This window comes from Octopus sinensis, linkage group LG26, assembly GCF_006345805.1.
Source record: "Octopus sinensis linkage group LG26, ASM634580v1, whole genome shotgun sequence".
Classification (NCBI taxonomy): domain Eukaryota; kingdom Metazoa; phylum Mollusca; class Cephalopoda; order Octopoda; family Octopodidae; genus Octopus; species Octopus sinensis.
This window is the reverse complement of record NC_043022.1, coordinates 20,829,568-20,856,002: the sequence shown is the minus strand read 5'-3', so window position 1 is coordinate 20,856,002 and position 26,435 is coordinate 20,829,568. Positions and strand designations below refer to the sequence as shown.

At 40.1% G+C, this 26,435-nt stretch overlaps 2 protein-coding genes across 3 annotated transcripts in view; one reads left to right on the top strand and one right to left on the bottom strand.

Moving 5' to 3' along the window:
• LOC115224774 (protein DDI1 homolog 2) overlaps nt 1-12,338 on the bottom strand; it is a 35,850-nt gene extending 23,512 nt beyond the window's left edge. The window contains exons 1-2 of the mRNA XM_029795684.2: nt 12,189-12,338; nt 2,197-2,516 (exon numbers count right to left, since the gene is read on the bottom strand). Of these exons, the coding sequence (XP_029651544.1) occupies nt 2,197-2,500 (304 nt within the window). The 5' untranslated portion in view covers nt 2,501-2,516; nt 12,189-12,338. The remainder of the gene's footprint in view (nt 1-2,196; nt 2,517-12,188) is intronic.
• Nucleotides 2,005-25,637, top strand: LOC115224775 (uncharacterized protein DDB_G0290685). Of its 2 annotated transcripts, none has more exons than XM_036513591.1 (6): nt 2,005-2,038; nt 18,205-18,304; nt 19,006-19,046; nt 20,422-20,469; nt 22,865-23,737; nt 25,386-25,637. In XM_036513591.1, exons 1-6 carry the CDS (start codon nt 2,020-2,022, stop codon nt 25,583-25,585), a joined length of 1,281 nt encoding a protein of 426 aa, XP_036369484.1. In that variant the 5' UTR covers nt 2,005-2,019; the 3' UTR covers nt 25,586-25,637. The 2 variants fall into 2 exon arrangements, with proteins under 2 accessions (XP_036369484.1, XP_029651545.1); XM_029795685.2 differs by lacking the exon at nt 2,005-2,038 and adding an exon at nt 9,433-9,652.
• The last annotated feature ends 798 nt before the right edge of the window (nt 25,638-26,435 follow it).

The window sequence follows — 26,435 nt, the reverse complement described above, 5'->3', positions numbered from 1 at the left end:
TATATATATTTATTATATAGAAGGAGCTTCTACAGGACTAGTACTGTTTCATTCAAGAGAAATCTTCAGGAAGCTCCTGAAGATTTCTCTTGAATGAAACAGTACTAGTCCTGTAGAAGCTCCTTCTATATAATAAATTAATTTTACTCTGCTATGTATTGAGTACCTTACTTACTGTGGTTAACCCCGGATCAACCCGGGACCTACATATATATATATATAATATATATATATATATAAAATTAGAACACATATTTATAAACGAGGGGATGCGTTTTTAGATAATTAGTAGGGAATCAGTCTCGGGGATTGTAACCGACGGAAGAAAAATAAAAATCGACCGAACAAAAGTGTAACGTAAGCTTGTAGAATAAATGGTAAACAATATAAAATAACATTAAGCGGGAAGGGCAGAACAGTATAATGGATTTAACAAGACAGTATACAATAATATATTCTATATTAGAATAGAGGCACGCCGTAGGGTGTTTGGGCGACATCAAAAGCAGTTTAAAGTGGAAACAAACGAAAACACGCTAAAGAACTGGTGACGATTGTCGAAGTAGGATCATGGCCAAACAGCGGTCTTCGGGACTTTCTGGTCATCATGCCAACGAAACATTACCTTGAATTTTTTTTATTATTTAGTAGTGCGGCCCGCCTAATGAGCCGTATTTCAGGCGGCCCGCTTCTCGAAAAAGGTTGTTAATACTTGGTCTAAAATGATCACTTGACCTGCTAAAAATAGCAGCCAAATCTACATCGACTTACATCCTAGTGTTTTTAAAGATAACACATTGGACAATTCGTTATAGATCTGGAAAAAAATAAATAAAAACCCTTACGAGGTGGGTCATGACTGGAACACTTTTTTGTCATGGGCCTGGTCAGTCAGGGTTGACCTGGGGCTAAACAACAACAGCTGGATCTACTAACAGTCACCAGTTTAATGACAAGAGTGAAATTGTTTGAGTTACAAATCTCTCACGGATTCAGTTTAACCAAACATTAATTATAACAAAATTATTTTCTATTTAAAATGTAATGAAGAGCTGTTTCTCAAATCGCAGTTTAATTATGAAAGAATTAAACTTCGAAAGATCGCCTGCTTGTAAATATAACCAAGAGGAGTTTGGAATAAACCACAATTAATTAGTTTGAGGTATAATTAAAATACTTTGTATTCAAGTTGTTGCTGCTTAAAAAAGAAAAAAAGTTCCCCGTAGCAAAATGAGTGAATGAAGTAGTTTGAATGAAACCTATTTTTAAACACAAGATCGTCTCCTGCTATCTATCAGCTGTTGTAAGCCAGAACATGTTCTTAGATAGGTCACGGTTAAAAGAAATGTTTTCGTGAAAGTACACGTAAAATAATATATATAATTATAATTAGATTCATCAACACGCTTCACTTAAAGAAGAAGAGGGTACCTTGTTTTACTACACATCACGTGAAGTGTAAAGTGTGCGTACCAGGAACGGCGGAGAAGTGAGTAACTGACGGCTGAGTCACACATAGGAAGATCAAACAGTAAAAAGGAAGAAGTCCAATGGAACTTTCTAGAGAGAATTGACAAATAATAATAATAGCAAGGAATAAACAAAACAGAGTAAAAGACTTTTTTTTTTGTTTTCGAAATGGTATAAAGAAATTTCATAGGAAACTTTCATAAACTAAGCTAAGCACTATTGTCGCGAAAGATTGGGGTATATAATGGAATATCACCAAGTATATATAGATCACTCTCACACACCCATATATACATATATATATATATATATATATATATATATATTATACACACGCGAGATGAAAGTATTAGTTACTATACCAACCTAGATGTTTTTAGCTTGGTATCGATCTAATGTTGAAAGTTTCGTGGAGACAACAGTAACTAAAATAATTTCTTTAGTTTAACACACAGCTGTATTTAGCAAAGCAGATCAAGAGAATTATTGATTTCTTTCGAGTAGAGACACAAGACCAATTGTTGCAGGGGACAGGCACTACGGATATCGATGTTTTGCATTTTGAAAGGTAAAATTGACTCGTGAGATTTGAACTAAGAACATATAAAGAGGACACTAGATATTACAACATTCTATCAACTAACTGGGCCCTCCATGCCAATAAAATCATTATCGCATAATAAAAACAACAATAAACAATGAAAAAAAAATATATAGTTCGTTTACCTGGTCCACCGTGTCCAGGTGATCGTTGAGATGTGTTCGCCGAAAACGGAGTATTGGTCGGGAGGGTGAGACCTGTCACCCCTCGCATATGCTGCAGAAGTAAGATATCATTATGTCCGATTCCATAGCTTTTTAAGCTGGCTTTATCATCGCGTAAAGGCCTACCATTCAGAAGAATTGCAGTTTCCTTGGCCGGAATACCGGTTTCGAATTCACAGAGCGCTTTAAAGTTTTCTAGTTCCAAGTCTTCGCTAACTTCAATAGTGAATACTTTGTCCGATAAAGTTGTGACCGTCACCTGCATTTTTACAGTTCATTCGCTTCACCAACATACAAAATAAACAATACATATATACATAAATATATAATATATTAGTAAATAACAACTATATCTATATATACATAAACGTATGGTCACGTATATACATGTGTGTATGGCGCATTACTCAAACCCGTTATAATCTCTCTCTTCTCTAATAGAAACGGTGAAAATTACTCTTGATATATATATAAAAGTAAACGTGTTGCTCGTAGTGTTCGGTGTGTCCTTACTTTAACTTTCCTCCTGGTTCTGATGTTCGGCCAACATTGCGTGTTTTCCTTCTCAATTCTCTTTCGTCGATTCAGTTTGCCAACTTCGAGGAAGGGAATCTTGCGATACTCTCAGGTATAACAAGTCCTACCTGTTTCTGTCCGGTTATTAGGATAGCGAGAAGGCTGACGAGAGATTGATAGAGGCCAGATATAAGAAGAGAAAGCGAGCAAAACAAGGTTGGATCTTCGACTCGAACCTAAAACAAGAATGTGACTTAGCAGTGGACACGCTACTTCCGGTTAGTAAGGACATGCGCACTACCGAACACATAATTCATTGAAACACGAGAAAGAACAAAAAAAAAAATCTTGAATTAATCTTTTTTTAGTTTTATATCATCTAAAAATAGCTACCATATTAAAAATTATGCTTCCATCTTATAGTATAGTATCGAATCTTTTTTCTCACTATGACTAACATATCTGGGCGTCATGGACAGCACAAAGAGTTTCACCCACATGATTTGGCTACGTGGTTAAGACGTTCGTCTCGCAACCACGTAGTTCCGGGATCAATCCCTTTGCATCGTACTTTGGCCAAGAGTTTTCTTCTTAGAGATTTCATTCTTGCGAGCGAGAGTGAGTAGACGTAAAAATTGAACCGGATATTGCCACAAGCAAGCTTTTGTAGTGAGAAGCGTGCTTCCATACCACACGGTTCTGGGTTCAGTCCCACTGGGTGGCGCACGAGCTGAGTGTCTTCTACTATAGCATCTGGTCGACCAAGACTTGTGAGTGGATTTGGTAGACGGAAACTGGAAGAAGACCGTCACGTATATGTATGTGTATAGGTGTGTGTCTTTGTGTTAGTTTGCCACTCCCACCACCGTTTGACAACCGGTGCTGGTTTGTTTACGCCCCCGTAACTTAGCAGTTGGACAAAAGAGATCGATAGAATAAGTAGAAGGCTTAAAAAGTAAGTCCTGGGGTCGATTTGTTTGCCTAAAACCCTTCAAGGCAGTGCTCCAGCATGGCTGCAGAAAAATAACCGAGAAAAGTAAAAGAATAAAAGAATATATATATGAGTATATATGTATGTTTGGATGATGATGATGATAATGATGATCTAGCCTATTCTAATAAGGGTGATTAATTAAAACCTTATTGGCTGTGTGGTAAGAAGCTTGCTTCCCAACCACATGGTTGCTGGTTCAGTCCCACTGCATGGCACCTTGAGCAAGTATCTTCTACTATAGCCTCAGGCTGACCAAAATCTTATGAGTAGATTTGGTAGATGGAAACTGAAAGAAGCTCGTCATATATATATGTATATATTTGTATGTGTGTGTGTGAGTGCCTGTGTTTGTCCTCCCACCATCGCTTGACAACTGATGTCGGTGTGTTTACATCCCTGTAAATTAGCAGTTCAGCAAAAAAGACCGATAGTGTAAGTACTAGGCTTACAAAGAATAAGTCCTGTGATCAATTTCTTCGACTAAAAGGCAGTGCTCCAGCATGGCCACAGTCAAACGACTGAAACAAATAAGAAACAAAATTGAAGAAATAAACAATTTTTCTTTTATCTTTTTCTTTAAAAAAAAAGCCAGTTCTTACAGCTTTGCTTTTTGAAATTTACTTGTTTAAGAAGAGGGACTAACAGAATAAGTATCAATTTTAGCAAAGAAATTAAGTTCTGGGGTCAATTCATTCCGCTAAAAATGCATTAAGGTGGTGCCCCAGCATGGCCACAGTCTAATGACTGAAACAAGTAAAAAAGGTAAAAAAAAAAAAGGCATGTAATGAGCATTCAATGTTCTCTATAACTTTTTAATTAATGTATACAAAATATTTTCTTCCTGTGACAAATATAGGTGCATTACTTATAATACCTGCTAATTAAAGTGAAACCATATACACTTCTGCTGTTCCCATTTCAATTAACAGATGTAAGCCATTAGAAATTTTGTACTCCTTCACACCTGAATCAGTGTGGGGAAAATTGCCAATGTTAGTAAATATTGCTTCTGAAATTTGGCACAAGGCCAGCAAATTCCGGGGAGAGGGTAAGTTGATTACATCGACCCTAGTGTTCAACTGGTATATATTTTATTGACCTCGAAAGGATGAAAGGCAAAGTCAGACTCAGCAGGAAGTTGAACTCAGAGCATTAAGACAGGAAATGCCGCCAAGCATTTTGTACAGCATGTTAATGGCTCCGTCAGCTTTCCACCTTTAATCATCATCATCATCATCGTTTAGCGTCCGCTTTCCATGCTGGCATGGGTTGGACGGTGCAACTGGGGTCTGGAAGCCGGAAGGCTGCACCAGGCCCAGTCTAATCTGGCAATGTTTCTACGGCTGGATGCCCTTCCTAACGCCAGCCACTCCATGAATGAAGTGGGTGCTTTTTTCGTGCCACCGGCACAGGTGCCAGACGAGGCTGGCAAACAGCCATGATCGGATGGTGCTTTTTACGTGCCACCGGCACGGAGGCCAGGCGGGGCTGGCAAACAGCCATGATCGGATGGTGCTTTTTACGTGCCACCAGCACGTTAGTGAATATTAATTGTGGATTAATAGTGAATATTTAATATTAGTGAATATTAATTGTGGCTTCAAATTTTGGTACAAGGCCAGCAATTTTAGGGGAGGGGTAAGTCAATTACATTAACCCCAGTGTTCAGCTAGTACTTATTTTATCAACCTTGAAAAGATGAAAGGCAAAGTTGACTTTGGCAGGATATGAACCCAGAATGTAAAGACAGATAAAATACTGCTAAGCATTTTGCCCAGCATGCTAACGATTCTGCCAGCTCGCCACCTTTATATGATGTAATATATTAATTTCAATGAGATAGCTGTGCTAACATGAAAGATATCATCATTCTTCATCATCAACATTATATTTACATCCACTTTTCCATGCCGGCATGAGTCAGATGAGTCAACACCATCTGAGTCAGTTCTTATTCAGAATTACTGTCCTCTAAGCAGAATGATTGATCAAGTTTCATTCATATGTTCTATTTTTCTTTTGTTTTCTGTATCAGGATAAATTTCCTAACGACAGCCACTTAAGTGCAAGTGTACTGAATGAACCCCGCCTTTTTTTTTTGTCACCCAAGTCCAAGAAACGCTGTCAGGTCCAAGTTAGGACATAACTAAAGGGTCCTTTTGAACCTATGTTATCTTCACTCTTTCACTAACCAGGGTTAGGATGCTTATTGCAGGGGTAGGGTAGGGTTCTTATCACAGGGGTAGGATGTTCATCACCAAGCAAGATACTTATGCTAGGGGTAGAATACTTGTTGTAGGGGTAGGATGCCTATACTAGGGTTAGGAGGCCTATGGCAGGGACAGGATGCTTATGACAAGGGAACAAAATCCCTACAAAATCTTTGCCTATAGTATAAAGGATTATTACTATTATTATTATTATTATTATTATTATTACTAAAGCAGTGAGCTGACAGATTCTGAATTCAAATTCTGCTGAGGTCGACTTATCTTTCATCCTTCCAGGGCCAGTAAAATAAGTACCAGTTGAGCACTGAGGTTGATGTTATTGACTTATCCCCTCCCCGAAATTGCTGGCCTTGTGCCAAAATTTGAAATCAATATTATTTACCATTTTAAGGCAGCAAACATGCAGAGTCATTAGCCCTCTAGGCAAAAAGCTTCACAGCATTTCATCCATTTTTACAATCTGAGTTCAAATTCTACTGAGGTCGACTTTACCTGTCATCCTTTCAGAGTCCATAAAATAAGTACCAGCTGAGTATTGGGGTCAAAGACATCAACTTAACTCCTCTCCCAAAACTGCTGTTCGGCAAAGGAGACCGATAGAATAAGTACTGGGCTTACAAAGAATAAGTCCCGGGGTTGAGTTGCTCGATTAAAGGTGGTGCTCCAACATGGCCACAGTCAAATGACTGAAACAAGTAAAAGAGTAGAGAGAGTATGATGATGATGATAATATTTGGCTCATCTGTCTGAGAGGTCAACTCGAGGTTGTGAGTTCAATGTATAAACCATGACATGTTCCAGTTTGTATTTTTAATTTGAGTCCAACTCATATCAGCAGGAAAAAGACTTTAATCATGAACAATGATGAAGGGAGGGGGGAGGAGGCAGAGGAGATGCTGGTGTCTGTTGTGGATGGGAAGGTAAAGCGAACAATGGTGGTTTTGAAGGAGGAGGAGGAGAGGAGAAGAAGAAGGAAAAGAAGAAGGAGGAGGAGAAGAAGGAAAAGAAGGAGGAGGAGGAGGAGAAGGAAAAGAAGAAGAAGGAGGAGGAGAAGAAGGAGGAGGAGGAGGAGAAGAAGAAGGAAAAGAAGAAGGAGGAGGAGGAGGAGGAGGAGGAGAAGGAGGAGGAGAAGAAGGAAAAGAAGAAGAAGGAGGAGGAGGAGAAGAAGACGAAGAAGAAGAAGAGGAGAAGAAGAAGAAGGAGAGGAGAAGAAGAAGAAGGAGGAGGAGGAGGAGGAGAAGAAGAAGATTCTAATCTACTAGCCTTACCAGAGGGACTGGCAGGGTTGTTAGAGCAGAATGCTTTGTAGTATTTTTTTTCCTGACCCTTTGAGCTCTGAGTTCAAACCGTACTGAGGTTGACTTTGCCCTCCATCCTTTTGGACCATGGTTTCAATTCCTGGACTGGGCAGTGCATTGTATTCTTGTGCAAAACACTTAATTTCCCATTAGCCCAGTCCACTCAGCTGTAAATAGGTAACTCTGCAACGGAATGGTGTCCTGTTCAAGGAAAATGTGATTTTGGCCGCTTATACATTATGGAAACTAGGTAACTGACCCTATGAGACCTAAAACTTGAGACAGTAATGGCCATAACAGAATTTGAACCCAGAACATAATAATGGATGAAATACCCCTAAGTATTTTGTTTGGTATGCCAACAGTTTTGCCAGTTCACCCACCTTTAACAATCATCATCATCTTCATCATCATTTAACGTCTGCTTTCCCTCACCTATATATTCTGTCTCTTTTACTCTTTTACTTGTTTCAGTCATTTGACTGCGGCCGTGCTGGAGCGCCGCCTTTAATCGAGCAACTCGACCCCGGGACTTATTCTTTTGTAAGCCCAGTACTTACACACCAGCATCGGTTGTCAAGCAATGCTAGGGGGACAAACACAGACACACAAACACACACACGCATATGTATACATATATACGACGGGCTTCTTTCAGTTTCCGTCTACCAAATCCACTCACAAGGCTTTGGTCAGCCCAAGGCTATAGTAGAAGACACTTGCCCAAGGTGCCACGCAGTGAGACTGAACCCGGAACCATGTGGTTGGTAAACAAGCTACTTACCACACAGCCACTCCTGCGCCTATATATATATATCATCATCATCATCGTTTAACGTCCGCTTTCCATGCTAGTATATATATATACATAGATCCTAGTATATATATATATATACATAGATCCTGTGTATGTTTGTATGTAAATGTGGCACGTCATGCTGGTGGCATGTAAAAACCACCATTCGAGCGTGATTGTTACCAGCGTTGCCTTACTGGCACTTGTGCTGGTGGTTCGTGGGTAAACATTCAAGCGAGGTCGTTGGCAGTGCCGTTGGACTGGCTCCTCTGCAGGTGGCACGTAAAAAACACTATTTGAGCATGGCCGTTGCCAGTACCTATTTCTTTACTACCCACAAGGGGCTAAACATAGAAGGGACAAACAAGGACAGACATAAGTATTAAGTTGATTACATCGACCCCAGTGCATAACTGGCACTTAATTTATCGACCCCGAAAGGATGAAAGGTAAAGTCGACCGTGGCGGAATTTGAACTCACAATATAACAACAGACGAAATACTGCAAAGCATTTCGCCCGGCATGCTAATGTTTCTGCCAGCTCGCCAGTACCGCCTGACTGGCCCTCGTGCTGGTGGCACGTAAAAGCACTCACTACACTCTCAGAGTGGTTGGCATTAGGAAGGGCATCCAACTGTAGAATTTCTGCCAGATTGAGACTGGAGCCTGGTGCAGCCATCTGGTTCGCTAGTCCTCAGTCAAATCGTCCAACCCATGCTAGCATGGAAAGCGGATGTTAAACGATGATGATGAGGAGGATGTGTGTGTGTGTGTCTATATCTGTATGTATTTATGTGCTTGTGTCATCATGTTTCTCCCCCAGCACTGTTTGAAAATAGGTGTTAGTTTGTTTACGTCCCCCAGCATAACGCAGCTGTTCGGCCCAAGAAGCCGATAGGGATCTTTTCGGTTTGAACGGCATTTTTTAAAAATAATTTCCACATAACTAAATACTTTTAAACTTCGTATACTGGTAGAATGTGTTTATAAAACATTTTTTCTCTTGGTTTTATTGAGAAAATTTTATAGTTTGTAATATATTTATTGGATTTCTTTTTTCAATTTCTGCAATTTCAACCAATCAATGACATCTATTGAGGTGAAAACATTCTGTGCCGTATGAATATGTCCTTAGTTTAAGAAACAGATTGGGTTTATTTAAATTTCTGAAGAAAAAAAGATCTCCTTCCCCTCACACCTAACCCTAAAACAGGTTGAAATGCAATAATAGATCGATACTAGGGTCATAATTATGGGGAACAATTTTATATGACACCGCTTGAAAAAACTGCCGTTCAAACCGAAAAGATCCTGCTTGAAAATAGGTGTTTGTTTGTTTACGTCCCCCAGCATAACGTAGCTGTTCGGCCCAAGAAACCGATAGAATAAGTAGCAGGCTTTAAAAAAAAAGTATCGGGGTAAATTTGTTCGACCCAAATCCTTCGTGGTAGTCTCAGCACGGCCAATCGTAACTGATTATTTTAGCCCAACTACGAGGTCTTTACTCATTTTCTGCAGGAGATTAATGTTATTAACTTCCGATCAAGAGCTTGACTTCCTGTCTGTCAGCCGTCAACATGTGTAAGAAATTCTTAAATTATTTTCAGCCTGACCTTAATGCTTTAAATTATTTATATTATAACGTATTTCGACATAACTGTCATTATATAACATGTCTTTTGACCTTTCCTTTATATATTTTGCTTGTATTCTTTGTTATAATCTGTCATTTAATGCATCTTTTTGTAAACACAACTTAAAAACAAAAACCATGTGAGCAGAAAACCGGGCGGAGTTCTGGTTTAATCACCCCATAGAACCCTTCATAACTTTTTTTAGTTTTTATGATTTTCAGAAAATGTTTGCGAAGTTGTATTCTACACACGGGAATACATACGATTATACAAAAAGAAAATGTGTGATTTATGGGGGATTTAGCTGTTATTTTTAGCAAATCTCATGACCACCTGATACTGTCCCCTCTCTTTGTCATTCTGACACTCTTTTACTCTTTTACTTGTTTCAATCAATTGACTGCGGCCATGCTGGAGCACCGCCTTTAGTCGATCAAATCAACCCTGGGACTTATTCTTTGTAAGCCCAGTACTTATTCTATCGGTCTCTTTTGCCGAACCGCCAAGTAACGGGGACGTAAACACACCAGCATCGGTTGTCAAGCAATGCTAGGGGGACAAACAGAGACACACACACACATATATATATACATATATACGACAGGCTTCTTTCAGTTTCCGTCTACCAAATTCACTCACAAGGCATTGGTCGGCCCGGGGCTATAGCAGAAGACACTTGCCCAAGATGTCACGCAGTGGGACTGAACCACATTGATGTTTTTCGATATTTTTCACCTAATAAACATATTTGATGGAATAATGATGTACCCAAGGGTGCTCCTTTGCTCGGATTTAAACAAAAAAGTTCGGACAGTCCGTATTTTAAACTCTGATATTAAAAAAAAATGGAAAAGGAGTAGAGATTTTCGGATTTATTGGATGGAGGATTTAAAAAATTAGATGCTAATTTTTTTTTTTTTTAATAATCGTATGAATTCCCACATGTAGAACAAAAATTCACTAAAATTTTCCGAAAACAGGAAAGAATCGTAAGACGAATTAACCGAAGTAACCGGCAGGTGACCCAGGACTAGACCAAAACCAGGAAGATTGGATATCTATAATTTCTTTTAGTCATGTTTGGGAATCGTATCGGAAAGTGTAATTACGGATGCTTCTAATAGGGGCCCATGGAGAAGGTACCTAAGGACTCTGCCCCCATGACCTCAGAAATAGTGGGTATAGGAGATAGATGGATGGATGATTGTTGTTGAAACTTATTAATATTTCAATTACGTTACGGAAAGTTTTCTTCATCAGCTGTCCATTGGTGACCACCACGATTTGACCCACACTGGCAGATCGCTTTTTACCGCTTTTATTCTTGTAGGATGGTTGACAGGAGTCGGCCAGGCAGAAGACTACCCCAGGCTACTGTATCTGTTTGGGCAGAATTTTTACCAACATGATTATAACTGTAACCATTCCAGCCATAAATACAGCAACGTTTTTGCTTTTTCGATCTCGGCGTTGATTTTTGCTCGCCATTTTTCTATTGTTCTTGATTGGCGATTAAATAAATGAAAGGGTAAAAAAGTTAAATGAACTAGACTTGTGTGTGTGTGTGATGCATATGCATGCACGACATGTCGGGTTTTCCTTCCTGTCTTCGATGTATACACACCTGTGTATTGACGACATATTTACACATTGGGCGTTTCTATAACAACTCACGCGCACGTTTACGCACACACGCAGTCCGTATGGATATATGTGTGTGCTTGTGTCTTTGCCTTGGGCCCTCAACTTCTGACGGAGTCATAGGAGATGCTGTCCTGACACACGGCGTATCTTGGGCATTTTTAGATCAAGTGAGGACCAGTCCATCAGCAGGTCTGCCCAGAGAGAGAGAGAGAAGAAGGAATAGGTGGAGAATTGCTTCGAGGACTAACTAGAAAGGCAAAGAGGTGGAATAAATACTGCGAAATATTCTACCGACGCTCGAAGGACCGCTAATTCGACGCATCCCCTGTGTATGGGTGTGTTTATATAAGCGGACTTTCGGAATAGCTGTCACGAATCTCTCTATATATAAAGCTGAAGTTGTCTGTGTATGGCAGGTTTGGTAGCCTTCAACTAACACTATCTCCTCCGAGACCCTGCGGCGCAAGTTGACCAAAATTGAGAGTATGATAGAAGAAGGCTTGCTCTTCCTTCCGTAGAAGAAAAAAATTCAAATCAGACCATGTTAAGACCAAAAATTATTTACACCAAAAAGGTGCTTTTTTTCTATGAAAATCCCTATTTTTACAATTTTTTAACTGCTGTATCACCATTTTTCGGTGTATTTCAACCAGAAAAATGTTCACTTAAAGAGAATAACAAGCTACATAATGCAAAACTTTTACTTTTCAAAAATTCCAATTCTAAAGGGTCGAAACAAACCCGAGCAACGCCGGGCGATACTTCTAGTAGTATGGTATTTGTGTTTTGTTTACGGTCTATAACCAAACATATGTGTATATGAACATGTATATACTTACGTGTATTTGACGAATATAGCGATGACATGTGTGTTTAAACACAGGACTTTTCTGCATTCTCACACATCTTCGGTGTTTATACAAATACACGTGTTTCAAAACTGATGACGTGTTTATATACGCGAGACGTCTCTATAGCCACATACAAACACTTGTGCGCTGAGTGTTGTTGTTCTCCACCTCCAAATGTAGGAGTTGATGTTTTATCAGGTGGTGAAGCTGTTTCGGGGCCCTTCCACTGCAGACTGTATACCACACACTCACATACATTTGGATGAGACATGGGCGAAGGTAAAGAATACGTGCACCCGCTGGTTAGGGTTTTTGTTACGCCGAAAACGGGTGGTGCATGGATTCTTTATCTCCGCCTGAGACATGTTCTTTGCCTAGAAGGACTTGGGACCTAGATGTCCTGACCAACCTATACACCATCATTGTCATCATCATCATCGTTTAATGTCTGTCTTCCATGCATGCATGGGTAGGATGATTGACAGGAGTCGGCCAGGCAGAAGACTACCCCAGGCTACTGTATCTGTTTTGGCAGAATTTTTACGGCTGGATGCCCTTCCTAACATCAACCACTCTGCAAAGTGGACTCTGTGCTTTTCACGTGGCACTAGTGTTGGCGAAGTTATTTTTGGCAAGATTTTTACAGCTGAATGCCCTTACAAATGCCAACTGCTTTTCAGTGTGGACTGGATGATTTTTACGTGGCACCAACACTGGCAGGGGCATCAAGTAACTCACACGATAAAGGATTTTGAGAAGGGTGTGGGCATTTGAGGTGGAGAACTTGTGTCAGATGATGAAAGGTTAGAGAGAGACAGAGAAGGGATCTTTTCACTTTGACCGGCAGATTTAAAAAATAATTTCTTTGTAACTAAACACTTTTAAACTTCGTATACTGGTCGAATGTGTTACATAAAACATCTTTTTCTCTTGGCTTTCTTGAGAAAATTCTGTAGTTTGTAAGCTATTTCTTGTTAAATTTCTTGCATTTCGGCAATTTCAACCAATCAATGACATCTGTTGAGGTGAATACAATTACTGCTGTTGTTTGTCAACAACAATTTCCTGCGGTCTCTATTAAGTTTGTCACTGTTATTTATAACATATTTCATATCAGTCACGTTCGTATGAATAAAAGATTGTGGGGTTAGAGGTGGGGGTGGGGGAAGGATTTCTTTTTTCTTGCGATGTCATTGGTGCCAAGCTGTATCGGCCTTTGCCATTCCCTTGGATAGCATCAATAGCGTGGAGAGAGAAGGCTGGTATGCATGGGCGACTGCTGGTTTTCCTTAAACCTTGCCCAGACTTGTGCTTTAAAGGGTGACTTTCTAGGTTCAGTTCCATGGTCATTCATAACTGAAGGGGGTCACTAATATATATATATCTGTGTATACACATGTATGCATATATACAATAGGCTTCTTTCAGTTTCTGTCTACCAAATCGACTGACAAAACCTTGGTTGTCCTGAGGCTTATAGTGGAAGACACTTGCCGAAGGTGTCATGCAGTGGGACTGAACCCTGGACCATATGGTTGAGAAGCAAGCTTCTTACCATACATCCACCCCTGTGTATTATTTATGTGCTTAAAAAAACACATCAAACTAAGTAAAAGTGTGGTTGCCCTTTGCATACAGGCTCATCCCTTGCGACTCCTTCCAGCTGAGCATCTTGCAGGCTTGTGAGTGCTGGTGCCACTCAAAAAGCACCCAGTGCACTCTGTAAAATGGTTAGCACTAGGAAGGGCATCCAGCTGTAGAGACCACGCCAAAACAGACAGGGAGCCTAAACAGCCCTTCAGCTGATCAGCTCCTGTCAAACCATCCAACCCATGCCAGCATGGAAAACAGACATTAAATGATGATGATGACACACACACACAACAGGTTCTTTTCAGTTTTCGTCTGCCATAGATGATGATGATGATGATGGCAGTGGTGGTGGTGGTGGTGGTGGTGGTGATATAACCATTTGAGATAGTTAACAGAAGGTGATAAAGTTCAGGTCTAACATTATATAGGTCACAAAGAACACTTTCTAACTTTAGATGAGAAATGGTTTCATTTATAAGCAGAAACTGACTGCTGCTAAGTCTACGCATGGTAACACCAACTAATTATAGCAGTAATTTTCGCCAAGCTGTGCCACGTCTGAACAATGGCATGAAAACGATTGAGAGAATGGATTCAAAATTTATTGGCAATAGATTCCTCTTTGTTGCCTTGAAGAATTTTGTACAAAGAAAGTAAAAACTGTGAGGACTGATTAATTGAACATATCAAGTGCATATATATATTCTTCTTCCATTCTTTTTATTTGACGGCGGCCATGCTGGAGCACCGCTTTTAGTTGAGCAAATATCAACCCCCATGACTTATTCCTTGTAAGCCTGGTGCTTATTCTATTGGTCTCCTTTGTCGAACCAAGTTATGGGGAGATAAACACACCAACACCGGTTGTCAAACGTTGGTGGGTGGACAAACACACACACACACACACACACAATCATCTATTTGTATCATATTACTCATTGATATGCACTGTTTTGTTCTGTACTATTATGTTTGATTTTGATGTTCATATGTAGTTGGTTAATAAATTATGTGAATGGGTATTATCTGGTAGTTGATTATTGATTAAGGTGTATTTCTCCATTTTCTTATTTTGTATATATATGTATAGCTCTTATTTTTAGCAGTGTAGGTGTTCTAACACCCTAGTTATATTTAGTGGCAATTATAGTTTTGGTAACACATTGCACACTGCTGTCTATATTAGATTATATATATATGTATGTGTATGTATATATGTGTATGTATATATGTGTATGTATAAATGTGTATGTATATATATGTATGTATATATATGTATGTATATATATATGTATATATATATATATATATATATGTATATGAGTCCACAACCCGTGGCCTTCTACATGGGATGGAGCCAGCCTACGTATGCATACCTTCCCTTCTTGACACAAAACTCTACTTGTGAAGACGTGTTGAGGCAAGTGAGGATCAGAATCGAAATCGATCAATGGAAATTGCGGATGTGCTACCAGTGCCGAAACTCTGCTTGTGAAGACCCATTGAGGCAAGTGAGGATCAGAATCGAAATCGATCAATGGAAATCGATCAATGGAAATTGCAGATGTGTTACCAGTGTCGAACTCTGCTTGTGAAGACCCATTGAGGCAAGTGAGGATCAGAATCGAAATTGATCAATGGAAATTGCAGATGTGTTACCAGTGCCGGTGGCATGTAAGAACTTTCCGTTTCGCGACCGTTGCCAGCACCGCCCCGTTTCGTGTCCGTTGCCAGCCTCGCCTGGCCCCGTGCAGGTGGCACATAAAAAGCACCATCCGTTCGTGGCCGTTTGCCAGCTCTGTCTGGCACCAGTGCGGGTGGCACATAAAAAGCACCCACTACACTCACGGAGTGGTTGGCGTTAGGAAGGGCATCCAGCCGTAGAAACACTGCCAGATTTGACTGGGCTGATGAAGCCTTCTGGCTTCACAGACCCCAGTAGAACCGTCCAACCCATGCTGCATGGAAAACGGACGCTAAATGATGATGATGATGATGATGTATACATATGTATGTATATATCTTATATATATGTGTATATATATATGTGTGTTTATATATATGTATATGTGTGTATATAATATATATATATATATATATATATATATATATATATAAAAATATATACATATACAGACACACAGGCGTGGCTGTATGGTAAAAAGCTTGCTTTCCAACCACATGACTCCAGGTTCAGTCCTACTGCATGGCACCTTGGGCAAGTGTCTTCTACTATAGCCTTGGGCTGACCAAAGACTTGTGAGTGGATGTGGAAGATGGAAACTGAAAGAAGCCATCGTGTGTCTGTGTATGTATATATATATATATATATATATATATATATGGATGTATTTGTGTGTTTGTGTTTGTCCGCCCACCATTGTTGGTGTGTTTACATCCTAGTAACTTTGCGGTTTGGCAAAAGAGATTGATAGAATAAGTGCTAGGCTTATAAAGAATGTCTGAATAGTATTGAATTCCGAGACCTATGTTAGCAATATCGATAGATATATTGTCATGAAACGCACGTAGTCTATCTAATGTGTATGATTCAGAATAGTAATTGCAGGTATTAAGTTGATAATATATAATCTTATATATCTCTATCACAGATAATGTCGCTCAATGTTGATTGAGTTGCTTGTAGGTGGTTCTGTCTCTTAAACCTATCTATCTATACATATATATATATATATATATATATATATATATATATACATATATATGAAGGCGTGTGTTGTGTTCTTGAGCAAGGCACTTTATTTCACGTTGCTCCAGTTCACTCAGCTGTAGAAATGAGTTGCGACGTCACTGGTGCCATGCTGTATCGACCTTTGTCTTTCCCTTGGATAAACACTGGTGGCGTGGAGAGGGGAGGCTGGTATGCATGGGCGACTGCTGGTCTTCCATAAACAACCTTGCCCGGACTTGTGTCTAGGAGGGTAACTTTCTAGGTGCAATCCCATGGTCATTCATGACCGAAGGGGGTCTTTACCCCTTTATATATATATATATATATATATATATATATATATAATACAGTGGGAAATTCGTTTTAGTACCACTGTGGACTTGGAAATAAATTCTCTAATATTAATATATATAAATTTAAAATGAGGGTGAGAAATTGGATATTAATTTAATTAACATCAATTTTACACCTGTGGTCTAGAATATAAAATCTAAAGGCTCAGTAAATTGTGTTATATACATATGAGAAGTATGACCACTATGTGGACAACCCTTATGCTAGAAGTAGATCTGCTGTGGTCTTAGTGGATCTACTTCTAGCATACGGGTTGTCCACATAGTGGTCATCCCTCTCATATGTGTATATATATATATATATAGTTAATCCAAGCAAGAAAACAAAAAAACACAACAACACGAGGACGTGGAACAAATATAGTATTATTGGACGCTCAGGAAAGAAGGGAAGAAGGAGGGTTTAATGTTTCGAGCGGAGCTCTTCGTTGGAAACCTAGGAGAAGGAAAGATCCCGAGAAGGGAAGACAGAGGAAAAAAATCGCCAACGGTACACACGAGGTCGAAAATATATATATATATAATGATAATTATAATAATAATGATTATTATGAAGTAGCATTAACGTTACCTACAATTCCGTTATATGTGTATATGTATATATATGTGTGTGTATATATATATATATATATATATATACTGCTTCAAATAGACATACACGTATCTATTCCATTGATTAGTAACCATTGAAGTTACCACCCTACTATAATACCAGTGCAGTTTCTTCAAGATTTTCACTAATATCTTTATCATATGAGAATTATTATTGGATTTATATACTAACTTTTGAATACCTAACTGTAAACAGACCAGTAAACATTCGGAGAAATCCATTACTAATTACTTATTTATATATATGTATATTCTCTTTTACTTGCTTCAGTCATTTGACTGCGGCCATGCTGGAGCACCGCCTTTAGTCGAGCAAATCGACCCCGGGACTTATTCTTTGTAAGCCCACTACTTATTCTATCGGTCTCTTTTGCCGAACCGCTAAGTGACGGGGACGTAAACGCACCTGCATTGGTTGTCAAGCAATGCTTGGGGGACAAACACAGACACACAAATACACACACACACACATATATATATACATATATACGACGGGCTTCTTTCAGTTTCCGTCTACCAAATCCACTCACAAGGCATTGGTCGGCCCGGGGCTATAGCAGAAGACACTTGCTCAAGATGCCATGCAGTGGGACTGAACCCGGAACCATGTGGTTGGTTAGCAAGCTACTTACCACACAGCCACTCCTGCACCTATATATGTATTTATATGTATGTATGATGAGTGGGTGAGAGATAAACTATTTGTAATACTGACTTTATTATTTCATTCTTTTTTTTTTTCCCTGTTTTTTAGATGCTCCAAAAATGAGGAAACTTACAAAGAAGCCAAATAAGTGTGAATCCTGTTTGAAGGAGATCAGCATTTATAAATGTCCTAAGTGTTTGATCAGATAGTGAGTTACCTTTAATTTCTTGTTTCCTGTAGTTGTTTCTCATCGTCATCATCATCACCATGGGACTTGCTACACTTTTAGAAAAATGCTAAACTGTTGTACTACATCATCATCATCATCGTTTAGCGTCCGCTTTCCATGCTGGCTTGGGTTGGACGGTGCAACTGGGGTCTGGGAAGCCAGAAGGCTGCACCAGGCCCAGTCTGATCTGGCAATGTTTCTACGGCTGGATGCCCTTCCTAACGCCAACCACTCCATGAGTGTAGTGGGTGCTTGGCATCTGAAGCCGCTGGGGATACAATAGTTTAACCAAAAGAACTGGCTATTGCAAGCGAAATTAAATATTGGAAAAAAAGGCATTTGGACATACAACAGTTTAACATAACAGCAACGATATCATCATCATCATTTAATGTCCATCTTCCATGCATGCATAGGTAGGATGGTTCACAGGAGATGGTCAGTTAGGAAAATTACCCTATGCTACTCTGTCTGTTTTGGCAAGGTTTTTACAGCTGGTTGCCCTTCCTAACACCAACCCCTCTGCAGCATGGACTCAGTGCTTTTTATGTGGCACTAGCACACACACATGCATGTACATATATCTCAATGCCTTACTGTTCCTCTTATTTATATGTCTTGCCTAACATGTATTCATCATCACTGTTATTTTCAAAATCTTCAATTTCTTTCCATTTCAGTTGTTCCCTGGGCTGTTATAAGATTCACTTCTCTCTACCAGGTTAGTTGTGTTTCTCTTCTTGTTTGGGTTTAATTCATATTAAAATATATTCTGAGACCCCCTTTGGTCATGATACAGGCCGTGGGATTGCACCTAGAAAGTTACCCTCCCAGGCACAAGTCCGGGCAAGGTTGATTATGGAAGACCAGCAGTCGCCCATGCATACCAACCTCTCCTCTCTATGCCACCAGTGTTATCCAAAGGAAAGACAAAGGGGCCAATACAGCTTGGCACCTGTGACGTCGCAACTCATTTCTACAGCTGAGTGAACTGGAGCAACGTGAAATAAAGTGTCTTGCTCAAGAACACAACATGCAGCCCGGTTCGGGATTCGAACTCACAACCTATATATATATATATATGCTGAGACCCACTTTGGTCATGACTGACCATGGGATTGCATTTAGAAAGTAACCCTTCCAGGCACAAGTCTGGGCAAAGTTGTTTATGGAAGACCAGCAGTTGCTCATGCATACCGGCTTCCCCTCTCTATGCCACCAGTGTTATCCTAGAGAAAGGCAAAGGGGCCGATACAGCTTGGCACCTGTGACATCACAACTCAATTTTACAGCTGAGTGAACTGGAGCAATGTGAAATAAAGTGTATTGCTCAAGAACACAATACGCAGCCCAGTCCGGGATTCGAGCTCACAACCTCATGATCGTAAGCTCGATGCTCTAACCACTGAGCCATGCGCCTTCACACTAAAACATAACATTTCAATAAACTCACAACATCTTTTTGTTTTTTCCATTTCTCCCATTGTATTGTATCTATAAAACACTTAATTCTGTAAACACACACCATAGGTATGTAAAGCTTCTCACTGCTAACAGCTGAAACATTAGATAAATTGTAAATGAAGCATTATATCTTATAATAATAAACATGAAATTCTGTCTGTCCCTCCGTCCGGGACTCTTCTATCTCAGTGGCTGTGTGGTAAGTAGCTTGTTTACAAATCACATGGTTCCGGGTTCAGTCCCACTGCGTGGCACACCATGGGCAAGTGTCTTCTACTAATGCCTCGGGCTGACCAAAGCCTTGCGAGTGGATCTGGTAGACAGAAACTGAAAGTAGACGTCATATATATGTATATATATATGTGTGTGTGTGTGTGTGTATGTTTGTGTGGCTGTGTTTGTCCCCCAGCATCGCTTGACAACCAATGCTGGTGTGTTTCCTTTATCAACCCTGAAAGGATGAAAGGCAAAGTCGACCTCAGCGGAATTTGAACTCAGAATGTAATGGCAGACGAAATACCGTAAGCATTTTGCCCGGTGTGCTAATGCTTCTGCCAGCTCGCCGCCTTTGGAAGCAAGCTTCTTACCACACAACCATGCCTGCTAAATTTTTCATTTTTTATCTTTTACAGAATCTTGTGCTTCAAAATTGAAAGAGAATTCTGGTGTGACTTCACAAGGTAGAGTTGTTTGTGTTTATGTTTTAAAATTTGCATATCTTGAACTTGGTGTTATTATGTCTGATTTTGTTAAATGTAGTAAACCTTTGTCATCACCATCATCATTGTCAGTGGAATGGAGCAAAAACAGAACTTTTTTGATGATGTGATTGTTTATTTTTACAATGACATTGTAGGGTAGGTGTGAGAGGCCAGACGTGGCTGGTTTGAAGATAAAAACAGAATATTTGGTCCGGGTATAATCAGTTTAAATCAAGGGTTCTCATCTAGCCATAGAAACCATGCCAAAACAGACATGGAACCTGAACAGCCCTTCAGCTTGTCATCTCCTGTCAAACCATCCAACCCATGCCAGCATGGAAGACAAACATTAAAAGATGGTGGCACCCATGCCAGTGGCATATAAAAATCACCCAACACACTCTGTTAAGTAGTTGGCATAAAGAAGGCCATCCAGCTATAGAAACCACACCACAACAGACAACTGGAGTGAATGAGGAAGAGTGAAATGACTAGAGACCGAGACCTTTGGAAGTATGCTGTGCGTGAGAAGACCCGGCAGGACAAGTGAGACCATAATCCATGGCCTCTACCTGGGATGTAGCCAGTCCACTTATGCATACCTTTCCTTCTTGGGACACAAAACTCTACTTGTGAAGACCTGTTGAGGCAAGTGAGAATCAGAATCGAAATCGATCAACATCAATGGAAATTTTAGCTGTGATACCAGTGCTGGTGGCACGTAAGCGAACCATCCGAACGTGGCCGTTGCCAGCTCCGCCTCCGTGCTGGTGGCACATAAGCGAGCCATCCGATCGTGGCCGTTGCCAGCCTTACCTGGCACGTAAAAAGCACCATCCGATCGTGGCCGTTGCTAGCCTCGCCTGGCCCCCGTGCCAGTGGCACATAAAACGCACCATCCGACCGTGGCCATTTGCCAGCCCCGTCTGGCAGCTGTGCTGGTGGCACGTAAAAAGCACCCGCTACACTCACGGAGTGGTTGGCGTTAGGAAGGGCATCCAGCCGTAGAGACATTGCCAGATCAGACTGGGCCTGGTGCAGCCTCCTGGCTTCCCAGACCCCAGTTGAACCGTCCAACCCATGCTAGCATGGAAAGCGGACGCTAAACGAAGAAGATGATGATGATGAACAATGAAACGATGGTTATTTACAAAATTTATCTTTGTGTTCAGATGAAATGGATTCTTTTTTTTATTATTGTTGATTGTTTTTCATATTTTATTTGTTTCATTCATTAGACTGTGGCCATGCTGGGGTACTCTCTTATCAACCTCGGTACTTATTTTAATAAGCCCGGTTCATATTCTGTTGATCTCTTGTGCCAAACCGCTAAATCGTGGGAATGTAAACACACCAACATCAATTGTCAAACATAGACACACATGCACACACCTGCGCATGCATATGATGGGCTTCTTTCAGTTTCCATCTACCAAATCCACTCACAAGGTTTTGGTTGGTCCAAGGCTATAATAAACGACACTTGCCCATGGTGTCATGCAGTGGGACTGAACCTGGAACTTAGTGGCTGGGAAGCAAAGTTCTTACCTCACAGCTACGCCTGCACCTACACACACACATACACACACACACACAACAGGCTTCTTTCAGTTTCTGTCTATCAGATTCACTCGCAATATTTTGGCCAGCCCAAGGCATTGAAAAGACATTTGCTCAAGGTGCTATGCTCTGGAACTGAACCGGGAACCAAGTGGTTGGGAAACAAACTTCTGGCCACACGCCCATGCCTGAACCTTCACACAGCCATGCCTCTCTTTACTCTTTTACTTGTTTCAGTCAGTTGACTGCGGCCATGCTGGAGCACCACCTTTAGTCGAGCAAATCGACCCCGGGACTTATTCTTTGTAAGCCCAGTACTTATTCTATCAGTCTCTTTTGCCGAACTGCTAAGTGACGGGGACATAAACACACCAGCATTGGTTGTCAAACAATGCTAGGGGGACAAACACAGACACACAAACATACACGCACACACATATATACGACGGGCTTCTTTCAGTTTCCGCCTACAAATCCACTGACAAGGCTTTGGTCGGCCCAAGGCTATAGAAGAAGACACTTGCCCAAGGTGCCACGCAGTGGGACTGAACCCGGAACCATGTGGTTGGTAAACAAGCTACTTACCACACAGCCACTCCTGTGCCTATTGTAATAAATTTATTTATTGCAAGGATTTTATTGATTAGCATTTTAGTTTTTTTTTTTTTTTAGTTTCAGCTCAGAGCTGCGGCCATGCTGATGCACCGCCGTTTTTGATTTTGTATTTATTGTTAGTTATTGACTTTTGTATTTTTATCCAAATATAAAATCTGTAACTGATTTAGTTTTAAATTTTATTTTCTCTTTTACGTAGAAAATGGACAAAATGAAATTAAAGGATCTGAAGATAACCAAGATATGACTAAAAAAAATGAAGAGATCCAGGTAACTGCTAAAGAGCCTGAAGACCTCCAGAAGACTGCTAAAGAGGTTGAAGACTCCCTGATGACTGCTAAAGAATCTGAGGACAGCCAAATGACTGTTAATGAATCTGAAGGCATCCTGAGGAATGCCAAAGAATCTGAAAATGGTATAGTGAATGATAGTATATCTGAAGCTAGAGAAGTGGATATTAGTAAGAAGACAAATGGTAATATTGCTGAAGACATTGAAAGGAACAATAGTTTACCGGAAGATGATATCCAGGAGAATGTTAATTTGAAGGGTAATGGAGAAATGAATGTTAATAAAGCTGATGACATAGAAATGAATGTTAAAGAATGTGAAAATGGAAAAACAAACTGTGATGAGGTTGATGATGGACTAATGAATATCAGTACTACTGATTGTGGATTAATAAATGTTAAAAGCTTGGAAGATGGGAAAGCGGATGTTGATGAATGTGAAAATAGAACCAAAACGAATGTTAGTTTTCTGGAAAATGAAGAAAGAAATAATAACAGCCTTACTGAAGAGAAGGGGAAGTCAGCGGATGTTAAATTGAATGCAGACGAACAGCAAAAGGTTGTTAGTTTATCTGATGAAGAAGAAATAAATTCTGATGAAGTTCAACAAAGAAAGACTGTTAAAGATAGAGATGATCAATTAGATGTTAGTTTAGCTGATGGTGACCGACCGAATGCTAACTCCAGAAGAGATGATCCTGATGAACAGAGCAGTAAATATAATCTAACAAATGTTGAAATGACAGAAGATCAAGTGTTACCATCACAGCTCAAGAAATTAGGTTTGTTGTTTTTATTATTTTAACCCTTTAGCATTCAAATTATTCTGTCAAATGCAATGCTTATTTATTCAGATGCTTCGAATTAACCGAGTATTATCTTGTAGCTTTGAGATTTTGATGATGCGATTCTATGTTTTTTAAATGAGATTTTTTAGGTAGGTACGAGAGGTCAGATCCGGCCAATCTGAACATAAAACGGAATATTTTGGCCGGACACAGTCGGTTTAAATGCAAAAGGATTAACACATTAACTGCCACAGCCTATTTCTGGAACTTACTGGTAACGCCACATATTTCACGTGGTCACTTTCCATATCATCATCATCATCATCGTTTAACGTCCGCTTTCCATGCTAGCATGGGTTGGACGATTTGACCGAGGACTGGCGAACTAGATGGCTGCACCAGGCTCCAGTCTGATCTGGCAGGGTTTCTACAGCTGGATGCCCTTCCTAATGCCAACCACTCCAAGAGTGTAGTGAGTGCTTTTACATGCCACTGGCACGAGGGACAGTCCGGCGGTACTAGCAACGGCCACGCTCAAATGATGCTTTTTATGTGCCACCTGCGCAGGAGCCAGTCCAGCAGCACTGGCAACAACCTCACTTAATGTTTTTTTTTACGTGCCACCAGCACAAGTGCCAGTAAGGCAACGCAGGTAACGATCATGCTCAAATGGCGTTTTTAACTTGGTATCGGCTCGGAGGCCAGCTTGTTGCTCTAGCCCTAATCTCACTCATATGGTTCTCTTAGTGCTCCACTAGCACGGATGCCAGTCATTGAGAGATATAATTGTTTTCAATATTTTATGATTAAACTTTCATATTTAGCACTCATGTTCTTTAAATATTCTTGAAACCATGTCAAAGATAGAGAATAAAATATTTACTCAGATTATAAAAATGTACCACTGGTGGTGCATATGGCGGTTGTGTGAAATTTACAATAAACCACCAGTGGTGCATGTGGCTAATTGAGGGTAGCATGCTGGGCAATATGCTTAGGGGCACTTTATCTGACTTCATGTTCTGAGTTCAAATTCTGCCAAGGTCGACATTGCTTTTTATTCTTTAGGGGGTTGATAAAATAAGTACCAGTTGAGTACCGTGGTTGATGTAATTGACTTATCCCCCCCCCCCACCAAAAAAAAATTGCTGGCCTTGTGCCAAAATTTGAAACCATTAATTAATCTCAATAAGGTGGCAGAATCATTAGAACATTGGACAGAATGCTTGATAACATTTCTGAGTTCAAATCCCACTGTGGTCAAGTTTGCTTTTTATCCTTTTGGGGTCAATAAAATAAAGCATCAGTCAAGCACTGGGGCCTATTTAATTCACTAACCCCCACCCTTTCAACCCCAATTTTCAGGCCTTCTACCATTGGTAGGAAAAATGATTTAATCTCAAAATTTCTTTGTGATGTTCAGCCTCTTGCGATCAGCTTTCCTCACTTCTTCCACTGTTTCCCTCGGTCTTCCTCTTCCACAGTGAAGGTGCATGGCTTAGTGGCTAGGGTATCCAGCTCATGATCATAAGGTTCTGTGTTCAATTCCTGGTGGCACATTTCTCGTTGTTGCAAAATGAACTTTTTGACCACAAAACTATGTCTCTATTGTTGCTAAAAATCAATATCTTTTATTTTTCAGACACATCTAAGAAACTACATGAGCTTCTCAGCAACCAGCATCTACGGGACATGCTTATTAGACTAAACTCATCAGATAACATAAGCCATGCCATTGAAGCAGCCATGCAAGAACCCATATTTAGTGAATATGCTTCTGTATGTTTGGAAGTCATAGGAGATAACAGCACCAGCACTGAAGACATGTTTCCTGATAGATAATTAGTTGGAATTATACTTTTTTATCCTGTGTAAATAAAATTATGGAATTCAATTGTCTTTGTGTTTTGTGTTTTTCATTAATCTTTATATAACAGTATAACTAGCAGTATAACCCGACTTTGACCGGGATTAAGTTAGGATTATTAAGTGAATCAAGTTCTTTATTTCAAATCAAACTAAGTAACATTGACGTCAAATGTGGGTGAAATGCATTGAAATTGGTTTACATATATATATATATATTATCATGATCATCGTGACCAACCAGGCTATCAGATGTTGCTATACATCGCTGGTCACAATGCGCTTTGCATTGTTTTAGCCTTCAAAGAACGCCACCCTGCTGGCTAAGCGAGCAGGCCGGCATAAGAAAGAGAGAGAAAGTTGTGGCGAAAGAGTACAGCAGGGATCGCCACCACCCCCTGCCGGAGCCTCGTGGAGCTTTTAGGTGTTTTCGCTCAATAAACACTCACAACGCCCGGTCTGGGAATCGAAACCGTGAGTCTGCTGCCCTAACCACTGGGCCATTACGTCTCCACACACATATATATATATACTAGCAGTATCGCCCGGCGTTGCTCAGGATTGTAAGGGAAATAACTATAAGCATTTTTAGAGAGTTATAGCCAAAAATAGCAAAACATGGAAAAAATGATGGTAAATTTTTATTTTAGTAAAAAAGGTGGAGTTGCGTCCCCTAGACAGTTTGCGGTTTGTGTTTCTGATTCTCGACTCCATGTCGAATTTATCGATTTTTTTCAGAACTGGGGAACTTTTCAAAATTTTCGCTGCGTTAGTTTTGAATTATGACATTGGGCTATGTGTGTGTCAAGTTTCATCAGAATCGGTT

Bases quoted from the DNA above. Each gene is read 5' to 3' on its own strand.
- LOC115224775 (XM_036513591.1), top strand. The intron at 19,047-20,421 runs GTTAGTTGTGTT...TATCTTTTACAG, and splicing joins GATTCACTTCTCTCTACCAG to AATCTTGTGCTTCAAAATTG. The intron at 20,470-22,864 runs GTAGAGTTGTTT...TCTTTTACGTAG, and splicing joins TTCTGGTGTGACTTCACAAG to AAAATGGACAAAATGAAATT.